Source organism: Neophocaena asiaeorientalis, unplaced genomic scaffold (genome assembly GCF_003031525.2).
Source record: "Neophocaena asiaeorientalis asiaeorientalis breed wild unplaced genomic scaffold, Neophocaena_asiaeorientalis_V1.1 scaffold167, whole genome shotgun sequence".
Classification (NCBI taxonomy): domain Eukaryota; kingdom Metazoa; phylum Chordata; class Mammalia; order Artiodactyla; family Phocoenidae; genus Neophocaena; species Neophocaena asiaeorientalis.
The window spans coordinates 871,029-889,941 of NW_020175022.1; the positions used below are offsets into that span (position 1 = coordinate 871,029).

Below are 18,913 nucleotides of genomic sequence, written 5' to 3' on the forward strand. Positions count from 1 at the left end.
ATTTTCATAACCCTAATTATTAAATAATTTGCTGTGGACTCTTCCACATTAATTTTTTTTTTTCAAGAATAAAAGTTATACTTCTGGAATCTTGGAAATGGGGGGAGGTTAGGGGAAATGGTGGAGGGAGCACAAGGGAATAGGTTACCAATAGATTCAGGAATCTGATTCCATATTTTATATAAAACTATTTCTCCCATTCTGAGGTCAATATCTTATTCAATCTTCTTCTTCTTGTAGCATGGCGGACACCGACCTCTTTATGGAATGTGAGGAGGAGGAGTTGGAGCCATGGCAGAAAATCAGTGATGTCATTGAGGATTCTGTAGTTGAGGATTATAATTCAGTGGATAAAACTACTACAGGTAACAAAAATTCTTTTGCTCTTAGATCATTGTTACATTGACTGAATTGAATGGCATTTTTGTTAAAGTGTGAGGTGGAAGAAGACTTCAAGAATCCAGGGTTGCTTCACTGTGGCACTGGTGCTACCTTTTTCCGCCATGCTCTGGTCTGTAAGTGCTTTGGTTTCCTTGTACATAAAGCTAGAAACACATATTTAATAAATTGAAAACATTGAGAATTGGATTAACCAATGTTTATCAAACACATAAGCAATCCTCTTACCAAATGATGTATGAACAAGAATGCAAAGGTGTGTGTCAGTGCTCATTTATATACCCAGTCAAAAACAGGTTCCCATAGCCTTGGGGGGTTTTTTGTTTGTTTTACTTGAACTTGGTTTCCTTTGTGAGCTGAGCAGAATTCGCTTCGTGTCTGCCTCCATGGACAGTTTACAAACTTAGGCTTGTTAGCTTCTCTTTCAAAAAGGTGATGTTGCAGGGTCAAATTCTAGATTGCCCTGAATTCAGAAACTGAGTGGTAGTTCTTTTCCCCTCTAAATTGTATCTGTTGCTCTTTTAATTTTTTTTATCTTTCCTGCCTTGAGAACTGAAGATGGCATTGGTTTGGGCTGAAACAGGACAGTTCAGGGTCTTGTGGACGGCTTACTAATGCATGGTTATGAATACCAGTAGTGGAGATAATAAGCCTTTGAGTTCTAGAGGTTTGCTTGTGCTATATAAGCAAAACAGTAAAATCCGGGTTCAGTGAGCTCATAATCTAACTTAATTTACCAGGAAATGTGAGGCTAAGAAGAAGGCATTGTGTCTAATTTGTGGTGTGAGGGACACATAGGAGAAATCAGATGAACAGTTGGATTTACGAATAAAGCAGGAAAGTTTTTGGCTATAGAGACCCACAGTAAGATGAAAAGGGAAGATTAGAACAGTATCCTTTAGTGTCATCTGTCCCTGTCTCCAAGTGACTGTGCCTCCCCTTCCCCACAGTTTCTGTGAGCCAGCAGCCTGTCTCGGCTCCAGTGCCCATCGCTGCCCATGCTTCTGTTGCTGGGCACCTCTCTACATCCACCACCGTTAGTAGCAGCGGGGCACAGAACAGCGACAGTACAAAGAAGACTCTTGTCACACTAATTGCCAACAACAATGGTAAGTGGGATTATTGGGAACTTCTTCCTGGGCTAGAGGGGTGAGAGACTAAAAAAGGTCTTAGGAACAGCTGTACCTGTTCAGTTTTAGGTACTGATGTGGTTCTGCTGGTGTTGGAGTGAGTTTAGTCCTGATTCTCTGTTACGGAAGTAAGTGGTGCTGTTCCTTCTGATTTAGTGCTGAATCGATGCTAGTGTTTCAAGTCAGAGGACAGCTGAGTCTTTTTGCTGATAATTCTAGGAAAGAAAATGTAAACCCCAAATTCCTAACTATTAAAGAGATGTGTGGGGGGGGTTGTTTGATTGTTTATGTTTTTTAATTAGAAGAGCCCCACTAGTCTGCTAAGAATTCTCCGAGGGCAGCTTTGTTCCATATTTTCTTTGGCAGATTCATTTGGTTATTGGTTCCTCGGTATGAAAAATAGGATAGGGTTGTTGTCTACCTGAAGAAATGGTGAAAGAGAAGTGGTTTTTAGTGAGTTTATTGACTAGAGAAGTTATATAGTATTGGTTTCTGTTTCATTTCTGATGACTGTTTTTACATTCTGAAAGTGAGTTACTGGCAAGTTATGTCTCAAGATTCATGTGTAGAATAAGCACCTTCATAGAATCATTGCATTGCTATAAAGGACTTATTTAATTCCTTTAGCTTTATTAATACAAGAATAATATATGCATTGTAGAAAAAGTGGACAGTAAAAAAAAAAAAAATTTTTAACTGTAATCTCACTACCTGGAGATAACCATTTGTAACTTACTCTGTACATATGTACTTTTATGTACATTTATATGCTATGTGCAGTGATTCACTTTTTATAAAAATAGATCCATACAGATTGTACTTGTTTTTTTCCCTCAATATGTAGTGAATATCTTCTCATTTTAATAAATCTTTTTGTAACATTTTGATGACTATTTCCCATTGTTTGGCTAACTGTTATTAGCAATAGGTTGTAAAGCCGTGTACTACTACTTTAAAGGGCTATTGTGAACATCTCTGTCTCTCTTGTCTCTCTTGTCTTTTCTCACATCCATAGTTCTGAGAATACATTTCTAAATGTCAGATTGTTGGATCAAAGTTTATCACAATCTTTAAGGATTTTGATCAATATTTTTCCTGGATTGGCCATCTAGAAATGGTGTATCCATTTACATTTCCATTAGAGGTGCACCTGGTGTTCTTAGTGTTGGATATAACCATTTACCTCCCTTATTGTTGGACATTTACTACAATCCCATTTTTTTGTGATTACAAACAGTGCTGCAGTGAACATTCTCAGACATTGTACCTGTGCCCACTGTGTAAGCATATCTGTAAGGTAAAGTGAGATTGCTGGGTCAGGCATTTAAAATTTGTTAGCGTCAAATTGCCATAATAGATTGCTCTACATAAGTGGATACTGAAAAAATAAAAATTTTTTTATTTATTTATTTTGGCTGTGCTGGGTCTTTGTTGCAGCTCACAGGCTCTTCGGTGCAGTGTGCAGGCTTAGTTGCAGTATGTGGGAAGTTGTGGTGCACGGGCTCCCTAGTTGCAACGCGCGGGCTCTAGAGCACGTGGGCTCAGTAGTTGCATCGTGCAGGCCTAGTTGCAGTATGTGGGATCTTAGTTCCCCGACCAGAGACTGAACCCAGGCCCCCTGCGTTGGGAGCTCAGAGTCTTAACCACTGGACTACCAGGGAAGTCCCTGAAAAAATAATTTTTATCACATGAAAAATCCTTAGAATTTTTTTAAACCTATAGTGACCCTCATATATATAAAGATGAGGAACCGCTATCTAGAGATTTTCTCATTTTTACAGATGCAGAAACCAAGGCGTGGAGAGTCTAAATAATGTACTTAAGGTCAAATAGTAAGCGACTAAACTGGATTTGAATTATTTAGACTGCAAAACTTGTGGCCTTCCCACTGTATTATACTACTTTCCTATGTTTCTCTTAAAATAAGCTGTCAAAGTGGCTATTAGCCACCAGTTTAGCTGAATTTTTCTTTGATCCCAGCATTCCAAGGCCCATGATGAGCATCTCATGACACACTGATGTGACCTACTCTCTTTGAATGGACCCTTGATTCCTGTGGCCTGTGTACAAAAATTTTTTGAAATATGAAAATGGATTTTATTTACTTTAGAAAGCCCTAGTATTCAAATTAAAATGTTAACCTGTGTTCATGGTTTAAAAAAAAAGTGGGGAGCTTCCCTGGTGGCACAGTGGTTGAGAGTCCACCTGACGATGCAGGGGACACGGGTTCGTGCACCAGTCCGGGAAGATCCCACACGCCGCGAAGCAGCTAGGCCCGTGAGCCATGGCCGCTGAGCCTGCACGTCCAGAGCCTGTGCTCCGCAATGGGAGAGGCTACAACAGTGTCTCGGCCCGCATACCGGAAAAAAAAAAAAAAAAAAACTGGTAACCACAGTTACATATGTCTTGTGTGTTCATCCAAAAATTCTTTCATGCTGGGAGTTCCCTGGTGGTCCAGTGGTTAGGACTCTGTGCTTTCACTGCCGAGGGCCCGGGTTCAATCCCTGGTTGGGGAGCTAAGATCCTATAGGCCATGCAGTGTGGCCAAAAAAAAAGGGTGGGCTCCAAACTTCTTTTATGCGTAGATAAGCACACAATTGTGTGACTTTCTAAAATCAGATACTCTTGAAGTGCCAGCGTTATTCATTATAGCCCGGAATTGGAAACAACCTAAGATGTTGAATGAATAAGCAAAATGTGGGACTTCCCTGGTGGCGCAGTAGTTAAGAATCTGCCTGCCAATGCAGGGGACACGGGTTTGATCCCTGGTCCGGGAAGATCCCACATGCCATGGAGCAACTAAGCCCGTACGCCACAACTACAGAGCCTGCGCTCTAGATCCCAAGAGCCACAACTACTGAGCCTGAGTGCCAGAACTACTGAAGCCCGTGCACCCAGAGCCCGTGCTCTGCAACAAGAGAAGCCACCGCAATGAGAAACCCGCGCACTGCAACGAAGAGTAGCCCCCACTCGCTGCAACTAAAGAAAGCCTGCACGCAGCAACGAAGACCCAACACAGCCAAAAATAGATAGATAGGTAGGTAGATAGATAGATAGATAGATAGATATCAAAAAGGCCACATATATGACCCCATTGTTATGAAATGCCCATAATAGACAAATCTGTAGAGACAGAAAGTTAGATTGTTCGTTGCCAGGGCTGGGGGGAGGAGAATGGGGAATAACTGCTAATGGGTGTAAGGTTTCTTCTTGAGGTGCTGAAAATGTTCTGGAATTAAATAGTGGTGATGATTGCACAAACCTTGTGAATATACTAAAAGCCTCTAAATTGTACACTTTAAATGGGTGATAAAATATGTATGGTATGTGAATTATATCTCAATAAGGCTTTTTTCTTTAACAGAGTGTTAGGAATAAAATTTTAGAACATTTTTACTATTTTTGCTGTTCTTCAGAATCCACCACTCAGCATTTAGAAATTATTCCTATAGTTCTGACTGATCATACGTTTGCATTGGAAAGGAACATTATGAAGTGAAATGAACCACTGCTTAATTCTGAGCTGTGAATGATATGAATTTAATGTTATACATTTTTTACTGTAACTATGATTTTCAATTCCTGTTTGGCCCATTTCAACTCCATTTAGCCCTCTTATCTCTGGGGTTTAAGGCTGTGTAAGTGAACGTAAAAGAATGAAGAAAAAAAAATCAAGACCTTCAGATTTGTAAAACAAACAGAACATGTTGTGAGAGAAGCTGCTAAATCTTCTGTTATTTAATCAGTTTATGGCTGTGGTACCTAGTTTATTGGAGAACAAACTTACAGGTAGGGGATTGGTCAGATAATTCTTTTAAAGGCTTTTTTTTTTTTTTTTTGTGGTACGCGGGCCTCTCACTGTTGTGGCCTCTCCCGTTGCGGAGCACAGGCTCTGGACGTGCAGGCTCAGCGGCCATGGCTCATGGGTACAGACACTCTGCGGCATGTGGGATCTTCCCGGATTGGGGCACGAACCCGTGTCCCCTGCATCGGCAGGCGGACTCTCAACCACTGTGCCACCAGGGAAGCCCGTTTTTAAAGGCTTTTTTAAGTCTCAGGGTTCTAACTTCCTCTTTCATTCTCTGGAAATAGAACTTCATAAGACCTTTGAATTGTCAGAATTTCTTTTAGGAAAGACTTAATAAGAATGCAGAAATCATTAAAAACAACTCATTTGTTAGAATTGGAATTATTATAATTCATTAGAATTATAAGAATGAATTTATAGAATACATTAAATAAATATTTACTGTGTGACTTTAGTTTACCCAGTGTGACTTGCCGTATGCTGGTTTTTGCTTTCAGTTGAATTGTAAACCTAGTCTAGGCTTAGAAACCTACTTTTTTGTTTGCACTTTATTTTTGGAAAGGTCCTAACAATCCACCAAAATTCAGACATGACCCTGATGTCAGAGAGAATATTTGCAGAAAATGCTTGTGTTAGCATTCTTTATAGTAGTAGAGTATGTGCAGATTTCATGGGAACAAGGCCTGTCTTTTGAGACTTGCTAATGCTGGTTGATTTCACATAAATGCAAAAAATTTTCCATCCTTCCCTTCCTATATTTAGTTGAAATGTTGAGTCAGTGATTATCTTAAGAATTCTTAGGCTTAGATAAATAACCGATAATTTATTTTCTTTTACCCTAGCAGTTAAAATAGTGAATAGAAAATACATGTTTTTGCTTAGTCAATATTTTCAACCGTAAATTGCAGAGGAGTAAAAAAGAGATGGATGGGGAACCTATATATTAAAAGAGATTGAAGAGGTATGTCATCAGTTATACTTTATGAACCCTTTTGTAACATAATTCAAACAAAAAAATGTAATTGTCAATTTGAATTCTAACTGGGTATTTGATATTAAAGAATTGTTCATTCATTCATTCATTCATTTATTGCCGCACAGTGCGGCATGTGGGATCTTAGTTCCCCCAGCAGGGATGGAACCCGTGCCCCCTGCAGTGGAAGTGCAGAGTCCTAACCACTGGACTGCCAAGGAAGCTCCCAAGAATTGTTGTATATATTTAACTTTATTGAGGTATAATTGACAAATAAAATTGTAAGATATTTAATGTGTACATTGTGGTGATTTGGTATATGTATGCATTGTGCAAGGATTCCCACTATCTAGTTAATTAACACATCCATCACCTCACATATTTATCCTCTTTTGGGGGTAGGGATAGGGGGTAGTGAGAACATTTAAGTTCTGTTCTCTCAGCAAACTTCAATTATATCATACAGTATTATCCACTCTAGTTACAGAATTATTATAATATTTTTTAGGAGTGATAATGGTGTTGATATTTCCTCTTTTTTTAAAGTCCTTATCTTTTAGAGATATATGCTGAAATATTTATAGATGAAGTGATATGATCTGAAGCTTGTATCAACATAATATGGGAGCTGGTAAGAGAATGGGAAGTATAGATGAAACAAGATTGATTAAGTTGATAATTATTGAAGCTGGTATAGGTACATAGAGATTTATTATAGTGTTCTATTTTTATATGTATTTGAACATCTCCATAATAAAATATTTAAGTTAAAAATATATAGAGAGACAGTCAATAAATTGCCAGTGTAATTAGCATAGCTAGAATTTGGAATTTTTTATCTGTCAACATCTATAATTACTAGTCTGCTGGCCCAGTAACTATGAGGGTCTAGTCCACTGATGGACTGTCAGTTTCTGGGAGAACATGGGACAATCCAAGGTTGGCCCATTAATAGCCACCTGTATACCCACTTTGGTGGTCTAGCTCTGTAGCTAACTGTAGTGACACCATTTGTCAAGTGGAACTTAAAGCTTCAGGGGAGTCCATCCCATTCTGGTGGTTTGAGGTAAAAAAGTTGCAGTATTTTGCTTGAATCTTTGATTTAGGTATTGGGTTGGCCAAAAAGTTCCTTTGGTTTCAAAATAAAAATAAAAGACACATTTTTCATTTTCACCAAGAACATTATTGAACAACGTATTCACCATTTTGTTCCACTACCTTCTGCCATTTTTCAGGCAACTTCATAATTCCATCTTCCCAAAATTTTTTATCTTTTTGAGCAAAGAACTGTTCCAGGTACCTTTTACAGTCTTCCAGGGAATTGAAATTTTTTCCATTCGGAGAATTTTGTAAAGACTGAAATAAATGGAAATCCGAAGGTGCAATGTCTGGTGAATACAGTGGATGAATCACAACTCCCCAGCCAAGCTGTAACAGTTTTTGCCTGGTCATCAAAGAAACGCAGTCTTGTGTTATCCTGATGGAAGACTATGCATTTTCTGTTGACTAATTCTGGATACTTTTTGTCGAGTGCTGCTTTCATTTGGTCTAATTGGGAGCAGTACTTGTTGGAATTAATCGTTTGGATTTCCAGAAGGAGCTCATAACAGAGGACTCCCTTCCAATCCCACCATATACACAACATCACCTTCTTGGGATGAAGACCGGCCTTTGCTGTGGTTGGTGCTGGTTCATTTTGCTTGCCCCACGATCTCTTCCGTTCCACATTATTGTACAATATCCACTTTTCATCGCCCATCACAATTTTTCCGTTTTAAAAACGGAATATTTTTGTTGCATTTAAGTAGAGAATCACATGCAGAAATAAGGTCAGGAATGTTTTTTTCACCTAACTTATGTGGAACCCAAACATCAAAACGATTAACATAACCAAGCTGGTGCAAGTGATTTTCAGTGCTTGATTTAGATATTTTGAGTATGTCAGCTATCTCCCACGTGATATAACGGTGATTGTTCTAAGCTAATGTCTGGATTTGATCGCCGTCAACTTCAACTGGGCTACCCAGCCGTGGAGCGTTGTCCAGCGAGAAATCTCCAGCACGAAACTTCGCAAACCAATTTTGACAACGTTTGGTCAGTCACGGCACCTTCTCCATACACTGCACAAATCTTTTTTTGCATATCAGCATTTTTACCTTTCTTGAAATAATAAAGCATAATATTGCCAAAAATGTAAATTTTTTTCTTCCATCTTCAGTATTAAAATGGCTACACAAATAGTCAACAATCTTGATAAGTTTTTTTTAAATGCACGCTATGGCACCTGTCCCAATACAGTCTAACAAAATTGTTTTGAATGAAGTTAAAGACAACTAAGTGCTACTAGAGCCATCTTACAGAAAAAAAGAACGTGCTTTTTGGCAAACCCAATGTTTTGGCTCTCTGAAATAGAATTTCTGTTTTGGAGTATTCTTTGTAAATCAGGAAACTTAGTATAAATGATTTTTTAGCCAATTGTAGCAAATACAGGACTTAAAAACATTACAAAATTACTCTTAACACACATGAAAAAGAATTTAAAATATTTCCAAAAAATTAGCCAGTGTTTTAATATTTATGATATTTGTTACTATTTATTAATGAATGAATCTTCTTAAGTCATATCAGTTTTACTTGGTGTTGATTAGTTTTGGCCAGGTCTTTTCTTTATCAGTTCTGATGACATAAAAAAGGTAACCTGTCAGTCTCTGTGTTCCCATACCTATTAAAGACAATGGATGTTTAGAGAATCTGTTGCATTTCTGAGATTTGATGCGCTAGGAAGAGATCCCATTTTTTAGATTCTGTGTACTTGCTGAATTAATGTTTGTAGATGAATATACCTCTTTTTAAAATATAAGGTGGCTTAGCTAACAACAAATTACATTCTGATAAAATAGGTTTTTACCTAGTTAAAATGTGGGGAAGGAACTTATATCTTACTTTGTTTTGCTGATTTGGTATGGGGAGATTATTTGCGGTCACTTAAATCATCAGAGTCAAAGTGATAGCCATGTAGAAGTCTTACTGTGTGTGTTAAGACATCCCTAGTTAAGATATATGGGGGAGATTTTAGTGAACTTTCCCTTCCTGTGTATTTTTCTGTTAGTTGTAGCTTTGGGTGAAGCTTAAATATTTGGTAAGTTTGCTGACATTAAACCTGAGGTGAGTGACAGTCTTGGATATCTTGATATATGGGAACACCATTTCTTATCTAAGACCATTGTGTTGCTTATAATGGTGGGTTTATTTTCTCTTACATTGTTTTTTTTTCCTCTTCCCTTTAGCTGGCAATTCTTTGGTCCAACAAGGTGGACAGCCGCTCATCCTAACCCAGAATCCAACCTCAGGTCTGGGTACAATGGTTACTCAACCAGTATTGAGGCCTGTCCAGGTCATGCAGAATGCCAATCATGTGACTAGTTCCCCTGTGGCCTCACAACCAATATTCATCACTACACAGGTAAGTAGGACTCTGAATTCTACTGAATTCAGACATGGTAGAGGAGAGAAAGACTATGGGAACCTTTGAAGGCTCTGACTTAAGAGTCTTTATCATCATTAGAAGTGGTTCTAAGTCCTATCTTTTGATTTGGCTTTCTCATTTGCTAGTTTTTAATTTGATGCTGACTTTAGCAGAAAGCCCAACATAGTGTACAGCTGGGTAATCTCCTCTTTATACCCCTGGAGGGCTATTAAGTAATTTGATTGAGGTCTAGGCAGGAAAGAGTGGGAAGCTTGCATTAGGAAGCCTTAACACTTGGTCCTCAAGGATTCTCACCCTTTGCTTGGGCTATTTTTCTTAAAATGGGGTGAGTTAGTTGACTTATGGAAATATACATGCAAGATTGGTGAAGTGCCGGGAGATCTTTGGAAGAGAAGGAAGATGACTTATTTGATATAAATGTGAATTGGAGTTGAAAGCCTAATGCTGGTATGGAATGTAAAGGCAAATGCTTTTTTCTGCCTTGTCTAACAAATTTCCCAGAGGTGTATGGCCTTTGAAGTGGACTTTGGGAACAGTTTCGTACAGTTGTTTGTATGTTGAATCACTCCAGTGAATACTGTTAGTGTCATTTTTTTGCATTCTATGCCTTTAGCAATTGAGGGGCCAGTTTGTGGATGAGTTTTTTTTTTTTTTTTTTTTTGCGGTATGCGGGCCTCTCACTGTTGTGGCCTCTCCCGTTGAGGAGCACAGGCGCTCCGGATGCGCAGGCTCAGCGGCCATGGCTCATGGGCCTAGCCGCTCCGCGGCATGTGGGATCTTCCCGGACCGGGGCACGAACCCGTGTCCCCTGCATCGGCAGGCGGACTCTCAACCACTGCGCCACCAGGGAAGCCCCTGTGGAGGAGCTTTTTAAGCTGAGGTTCTCTTAAGACAAGAAGTAGGTTTTCATTTTTGTTCATATGTACCAAAGCTCATTCTCCAGTTTTAATATTTGCCACTCAGAAGTTTGCCAGAAGTCCAAAATTTCTCCATCTCAGTCATTTAAAAGCTCTAGTTCTAGAGAGAGAATCATTAGGTAAGGGTGTGGGCATTTTTTTGGATATAGGTCTTAATGCAGTCTCTGCTAGTGTTAGCTGATCTCCATGTTAAAGATCATTTTGCTTTTTAATGCAGGGATTTCCTGTAAGAAATGTCCGGCCTGTACAAAATGCAATGAATCAGGTTGGGATTGTGCTGAACGTACAGCAAGGCCAAACAGTTAGACCAATTACACTAGTCCCAGGTAAGGAAAAATGTCTACCCATTTGGAATAAACCAGCATCCAGAAGACTTGTTTTTGTTGTCTCAAAATATTCAAGGTCATTTAAAAAGTGTATTTAACGGAAATCTAAAACTACAAAAATCATACTGATTTAAGCCCCATTTTTAAAAAACTCTAACCTTTGGCCAGGGTGGCGGTTTTATTTTTTTAACCTTTTACCACCCTTCATAAGGCAGTAAAACAGGGTTTATATAGTTATTTTTCTGTTTCTGCTGTTTTATTCAGCTATTAAGTTTGTTATCCTGAAGAACTATTATTAATGCAAACTCCCAAATTCTGTATTCCTTATAAGTCTACTCACTTACATGGTGGGATTATAAACTTATTTTGCTTTACTTTTATAGCATAGATTTGGAATATAAATTAAACAAATGGCATACATATCCTTTGAGGATAAATATTGACAATGGCTAGTTGTTTTTTTTTAAGAAACCAAATTGAAAGATAATTTTTAAAAATCTTGTAATTTTCCCCCAGTTCCATATTTAGTGTCTATAAGTTTACTACAATTCAGGCCAAAAAAGGGTATCTTAATTTAGTTGTAGTAAAGGTATCTCTGTAGCTTGTCTTCCTAAGTTTTTGTTGTTGTTCTGAGAGCCCATAGGGGTTTTTGGCCTTCAGTCTCATGAGCCTATCCTATCTAGTTCTGATATTTCTTAAATGTTTGTCAGTGAAATTGTCTATAGTTGAGCCAGGAGACTCACCTTTGGGACATCCTAGTAGAATGGCATAGTCTGTCTTCTATTTGAGTTTGTATAAGAGAATGAAAGACTCCTTTAGTATTCTGAGAAAGATCACTTTTTTCAGAGCCAGCTCTGCCCTTTGGCCTATATATACCCATACTGCTTCCCACTCTATACCTATTATTCTCTTCCAATAACAAAGGTCAAGCTACTCATGATTGTATTCTTGGAATAGAAAAGGCAGTGTGGTAAGGTGTTTTGGGAGGAGTTGATGGGACTCTTCTTTCACTTTAATGTTTTCAGGGCTGATTACTAAGGCTAACTTGTTTTATCAGTTTGTGATACCTGTTGTCTTACACATTAGAATATATGCTTCCCTTGGGAACCTGACAGTCACCAATCAGTTTGGGGAGATAATCTTTTCCTATTCCAATATTTCCAGTAAAGACATGGAGAATGTATTACAGGTGAGCTCGTTGACCAAGTTTTGGTATTTTTGTCTCTCTTTTGAAGCCCCAGGTACCCAGTTTGTTAAGCCGACAGTTGGAGTCCCACAAGTGTTCTCTCAGATGACCCCTGTGAGGCCAGGCTCCACAATGCCTGTGCGGCCCACCACCAACACCTTCACCACCGTCATCCCAGCCACTCTCACCATTCGAAGCACCGTCCCACAGTCCCAGTCCCAGCAGACCAAGTCCACTCCCAGCACTTCTACCACTCCCACTGCCACACAGCCGACCTCATTGGGGCACCTTGCTGTTCAGCCTCCAGGCCAATCCAACCAGACTCAGAATCCCAAACTAGGTGAGGCTTGGGAAGAGGAGATGGCAGAGCTGGGATGGGTGGTGGGTGGAGAACAGATGATTATCACTTGGCCAACAAAGCTCCCTCCTTCCCCTCTCCACCTGCAGTGAGCATTGCCAGCTTTGTCACTGTGAAGCGACCTGGGGTTACAGGTGAAAATAGCAATGAAGTGGCCAAACTGGTGAATACCCTTAACACCATCCCTTCCCTGGGCCAGAGTCCTGGGCCAATGGTGGTATCCAACAACAGCTCTGCGCATGGCTCTCAGAGAACCAGCGGGCCTGAGTCTTCAATGAAAGGTATGATAACCAGAAAGACTCTGGGCAGCCAGTCATTCAAAAACATTAATAAAGTATTTGTTGTATCAGAACTCTATACTATGAAATAGAGAAATAAAATAAGGTATAGTTGCTATAGTGTGTTCTCACAGAAACTTTAGTGTAGTAAAGAGGATTGCCACTTGTGAAAAGTGTAACTGAATCAGCCAGAAGGAGTTTTGTGTTAATTGTTCTTTGGAGATTAGTAAAATGGATTGGTTGATCAGAGATCAGTGGGATAATCAAAAGATAGTTCATGGAGGAGGTGGATTTCTGAACAAGATTTTATTTTATTTTTTAATTTAATTTATTTATTTTTGGCCGCATTGGGTCTTCATTGCTGCACGCGGGCTTTCACTAGCTGTGGCGAGTGGGGGCTATCTTCATTGCGGTACACAGTCTTCTCATTGCAGTGGTTTCTCTTGTTGCGGAGCACGGGCTCTAGGCTCATGGGCTTCAGTAGTTATGGCTTGCGGGCTCTAGAGCGCAGGCTCAGTAGTTGTGGCGCACAGGCTTAGTTGCTCTGCGGCATGTGGGATCTTCCCAGACCAGGGATCGAACCCGTGTCCCCTGCATTGGCAGGCAGATTCTTAACCACTGCACCACCAGGAAAGTCCCTGAACAAGATTTTAAAGTTGATATTTAGTAGAGAGGTTTTCAGATGTAGAAGGATATGAGCATAAGGATTTTCAACGGTCTGGAGCAGAGCTTGACAGACTTTTTCTGTAAAGGACCAGATAGTAAATATTTTAGGTTTTATGTACAATATGGTCTCTGTCACAACTACTTAACTCTGCCATTGTGGTACAAAAGCAGCCACAGACAATATGTAAATAATCTACTCCACTAAAACTATTTATGGATTCTGAATTTTGAGTTTAATTTTCATGTGTCAGAAGATCATTTCTTTTGCTTTTATTTCAACCCTTTAAAAATACAAAAACCTTTAACAAATGGTGTTGAGAAAACTGGATATCCCCGTGCAAAAAAAATGAAGTTGGACCCTTTACCATGCACCATATTACAAAAACTAACTCAATGAATTAAAGACCTAAACAAAAGAACTAAAACCATAAAACTCTTAGAAGAAAGCATAGGGGAAAAGCTTTATGACACTGGGTTTGGCAGTGCTTTCTTGCATATGATACCAAAAGCATAAGCAACAAAAGGAAAAATAAATGGGACTACATCAAAATTTAAAACTTTAGGGCATCAAAGGGTTAGCGTTAGGGAGAGTGAAAAGGTAACCCACTAAATGGGAGAAAATTTTTTAAGAGTACTTTAAATCATATATCTGATAAGGGCTTAATATCCAGAATATATAAAGAACTTCTACAGCTCAACCAACAACAAAAGAACAAACAATCCAATTAAAAAATGGGCCAAGGATCTGAATAGAGATTTCTCGAGATACACAGATGGCCGTTAAACACCCAAAAAGATGCTAAACCTCACTCACTAATCATTACGGAAATGCACATCAAAATTACAATAAGATACCGCTTCACACCCATTAGGATAGCTCTTATCCAAAAAACAGAAAATAATAAGTGTTGGTGAGGATGCAGAGAAATTGGAACCCTCGTACGTTGTGGGTGGGAATGTAAAATGGGGTGATGGTCCCTCAAAAAATGACACATGAAATTACCATATGTTCCAGCATTCCACTTTGAAGTATATACCCAGAAGAATTGAAAACAGGGACCCAAACAGATATTCGTACCCCCATGTTCACAGCAACATTTCACAATAGCCTAAAGGTAGAAGCATCCCAGATGTCCATCAGCTGATGAATGGATAAACAAAATATGGTATATACATACAATGGTATATTGTTCAGGCTTAAAAAGGAAAGAAATTCTGACACATGCTACAACACTGATTAACCTTGAGGACATTATGCTAAGTGAAATAAGCCAGATACAAGAGGACAAATACTCTGTGAATCCACTTACATGAGGTACCTAGAGTAGTCAGACTCACAGAGACAAGAGAGAATGGCGATTGCTAGGGTCTAGGAGGAGGGGGCAATGGGGAATTATTTAATGGGTGTAGAGTTTCAAGTTTTGCAAGATGAAAAGAGTTTTGGAGATTGCTTGCACAAAAATGTGAATGTTCTTAACTGAACTGAACACTTAAAAATGGTTAAGAGGAAACTTTATGTTAAGTATCTGTTACCACAATTAAAGAAAAATCTTATATAACCACCACCACAACAAAAAATGTAAAAGCTGTTCTTAGTTCATGAGCCAAACAGAAACTGGCAGCTGGCTGGATTTGGTCTACTAGCTGTGATTTGCTGACCCCTGGCCTACAGTTAGAAGAATGGTAGAAGGAATGTGCCTCATAGCAGTTTCTCATGCTTGCTTACCAACCTTAATATACCCTTCAGGAAGTGTTTAACCTTTTTCCAAAAGGCCAGTAGTCTTTTTCCAGTATTATCTTATTAATCTTATTGATGTTCTCACTTCCAGTGACCTCTTCCATCCCAGTGTTTGACCTCCAGGATGGTGGACGGAAGATATGTCCACGGTGTAATGCTCAATTCCGTGTTACTGAAGCTTTGAGGGGTCACATGTGTGTAAGTGATCACCTGTGATGGAGATTCAGCTTAAATGGCTACCACTCACTGTATACCTCCTGTAGTGTAGTGTTGGGAGCTTGTGAAGCAAGGACTCTGAAATGGCTTGGAAGCTTTTTAAAGGGTTACTCTCTTTCGGCCTGTTTTAGAATGAACTCAGAAATGTGATAGGATATATTTAAAGACCCTCAAATAGGTCAGAACATATGTGACCTTAATTCCTTAGTTCGTAGATTTTGAACTGCACAGGAGGACAGGCCAACTTGGCCTCAGTCCATTTTCTATTTATTGTGTCATTGGATGAATCAGGAGCTATTAACCAATTTCTAATTCTAGTCTTTTCATTTTTTGGTATTAGTCCAGATGCAAAGGTTGAGACTTCTTCCTACCAGGGAGCTCAGAGCCAGGTTATGCTAGTGAGTGGTTAAAGGATCTAAGACAGGAAGAAGTACAAAGTATGGTGTTTGGAGTGGCATATAGCTGTAAATACACACACACACACACACACAAAAAAGAGTGAAACCTGGAAGCATTTTAGAAAACTGCAGGGTGAAAGCTGGTTGAGAATACCTAGAACCAAACACTTACAGAGAAATGTTAGTGAAGTTGAGGAGTTAGCACATCTCAGCCCCCAGGAGAACCAGGATGATCAGATGTCTTCTTTCTTTATAGTACTGTTGCCCAGAAATGGTTGAATACCAGAAGAAAGGAAAGTCTTTGGATTCAGAACCCAGTGTCCCATCAGCAGCAAAGCCCCCATCCCCTGAGAAAACAACTCCTGTTGCTTCCACTCCCTCTTCTACACCTATTCCTGCTCTGTCACCACCTACCAAAGTACCAGAGCCAAATGAGAATGTGGGTGATGCCGTCCAGACCAAGCTCATTATGCTAGTAGATGACTTCTACTATGGACGGGATGGTGGCAAAGTAGCCCAGCTCACAAACTTCCCTAAGGTCGCCACATCTTTCCGATGCCCACATTGTACCAAAAGGCTAAAAAACAACATTCGGTGAGTGTTGAAGAGCCTTGGAGCTCACCTTGGACAAGTGAAGTCTGAAAGCTTCTTACATGTTTAAGTCTCTGGAGAATGGCCCTAATTACTATCCTTTCTTGCTAAGGATTATCATTAAATCAATAACTAGTACTGTAGAAGGAGATATTGTGGTAATAAATAAAAGATAACTTTGGGTAGAGTGAGACCAGTGCATCTCCTTCCCCAGAAAACTTTCGAGATCTCTCTTAATTTCTGGGCTCAGAAGATGTCCCAAAAAGAGGAAGTTGGGTGGGAGGGTGGAGGGGGAAACATGTAATGTCTGTTCTGTGATTTCGCTGGTACATTTCTCCAAGGCTTCTGATTTTTTATGTTGTCTGTACTTTTCCTTTGTGCCGTGCTACAGATTTATGAACCATATGAAACATCACGTAGAACTTGATCAGCAGAACGGTGAGGTGGATGGTCATACTATCTGCCAGCACTGTTATCGTCAGTTTTCCACTCCCTTCCAGCTCCAGTGCCACTTGGAAAATGTTCATAGTCCCTATGAATCAACTAGTAAGTTTGGAAATTCTTAAACTCTAGGGGTATACTTCATTTTTCATTCAGTGAATGGCACTGGTGGGAGCCCATTATGTTTGTTTATATGTGGGTAACAGTGTCGAGGAAGTTCTTTGCATATTCGTAGTCAGTTTCTTACCTCACTTACCCTATTATCTTACAAGCCTGACTTCTATTCTGTTCAAGCATGAGTCGAGTTCAGTGCTTGATTCTAAATTAAGGGGCTTTCTTTCAGGACCACTGTAGAGATGTATATGTAAAGAGTTTATTACCTAGATCCTTTTATAGAAGAAGCAGGCATCTGTATTTGGGTCTCCATTTTAGTTAGTACCCTCATAGGTTTTATGAAGGATAAAAGATAATGTTATAGAATACTTTACCATTAAGACAGTGCTTTCATGAGATATAAGATGAGTTGGAGTGTTAGCTACACTGTACATCTTACGGATGAGAAACAGGCTGAATACAAGCCCAGAAACATTTAGTCATTTGCTTAAGAGCATACACTTCTAATAAGGTGAAATTGTGAGGATTTGACTGCAGTCTTGTGGAATATTTCTTTTGTCCTTTAAGGGATTTCTAGTTTTGTTGAAGAGACAAAAATTATTTAACTATAGGAAAATGTGAGAACAAGACAATATATTTGCTGTAAACATATGCATTGTATGGTACCAGTGATAGGTGAAATAGTTCAGAGAAGGGAAAAGATCCTTGTGGATTTCACAGAAAATAATGCGTAAACTTTTAGGGTCTTTAAATACAAGAAGGATTTAGATGGATGGAAAGTAGTAAGAAAAGATTTTAGGTGATAGGAAACATATAAAGACAGAAATTTTTGCTGCAAATTAAAAATCTTGACTAAAGATGGATTAAGTGTTAAGGACATCTATTATTATATGATTTAACTGAAAAGACTCAAGGTGGAGTAAGCTTCAAGCCCAGAATGCGAGTCTTCTACTTTTCAACAGTTCTCTTGGCTCTGGCTCATAGCAGGATGGTTGCGTTAGTCTCAGGAATACAGTCGGATGTAAAATTGTGCAGATGAAGAAGAGACCATATCTTCCTGTGTCTTTTCTAAGTCTGTTTCTTACAAGACAGAATTGTTTTCCCTTTATATCTCTTAGCCTTGGCCATATTGTCAAGGGAAATGGGATTGCCATGAGTGGCTCAGACTAGTGCTGGTCCACAGAAATATAATGAGTTACATATGTAATTTAAAATTTTTAGTAGTCATTTGAAATAAAAATTTTTTAAAGGCGAAATTAATTTTAATAGGGTATTTTATTTAACTCAGAATAGCCAAAATAAAATCATCTCGGTATGTAATCAGAACTTTAAAATTAATGAAATATTTACCATTCTTTTTTTTTCTTTTCTTTGTAAATATGGTGTGTATTATGACACCACAGCAAATCTCAGTTTGGGCTCACCACATTTCATGTCTTCCCTAGCCACATGTTACTGGTGGCTACCATATTAGACTGTGGAACTTTGGGCTAATCATTTGTGAGTAGAGTAGATACTGGAATCAAACATCAGAACACTACAGTGTAGTGGCAGAGTAGCCAACTTGGTCTAGGTTAGGACCCAAAATTCTTCACTGTCAGTCATGGGAAGCCCAGATAACTCATCTGAATCCCCAGTGAAAACATCTACTTTTATACAGAATCTGGTGGGGTGTGTTTTTGTTATTCCACTTATATATGTACTGTACATAAAAAGATAAATTTTTCCTAATGGGAAACAGTGCAGCACCTCATCAATCTTCTTCTCTTGGCTTACCACTCTTTTACCCTTGACTATTAATTTTTGAGTATCTTATGACTTAAAATTTACACTGATGAAAAACCTGAGAAATTGTTGATCCAAACAGGTAAATACCGTTTCTGTACT

The 18,913-nt window shown here is 39.0% G+C and overlaps 1 protein-coding gene across 5 annotated transcripts in view; it reads left to right on the forward strand.

Annotated features, from left to right (window-relative positions):
- The first annotated feature begins 211 nt into the window (after positions 1–211).
- The window catches only part of POGZ (pogo transposable element derived with ZNF domain), a 28,724-nt gene continuing 10,022 nt past the window's right edge, over positions 212–18,913 (forward strand). Inside the window, exons 1-9 of one of the 5 annotated variants that reach the window (XM_024762852.1) lie at positions 212–365; positions 1,350–1,508; positions 9,598–9,773; positions 10,932–11,040; positions 12,276–12,566; positions 12,647–12,865; positions 15,358–15,464; positions 16,137–16,474; positions 16,863–17,017. In XM_024762852.1, coding sequence (XP_024618620.1) covers positions 242–365; positions 1,350–1,508; positions 9,598–9,773; positions 10,932–11,040; positions 12,276–12,566; positions 12,647–12,865; positions 15,358–15,464; positions 16,137–16,474; positions 16,863–17,017 — 1,678 coding nt within the window. In that variant the 5' untranslated portion in view covers positions 212–241. Of the gene's footprint in view, positions 366–1,349; positions 1,509–9,597; positions 9,774–10,931; positions 11,041–12,275; positions 12,567–12,646; positions 12,866–15,357; positions 15,465–16,136; positions 16,475–16,862; positions 17,018–18,913 lie in introns of those variants that run through there. The other 4 variants (XM_024762853.1, XM_024762854.1, XM_024762855.1 and 1 more) reach the window with 4 other exon arrangements.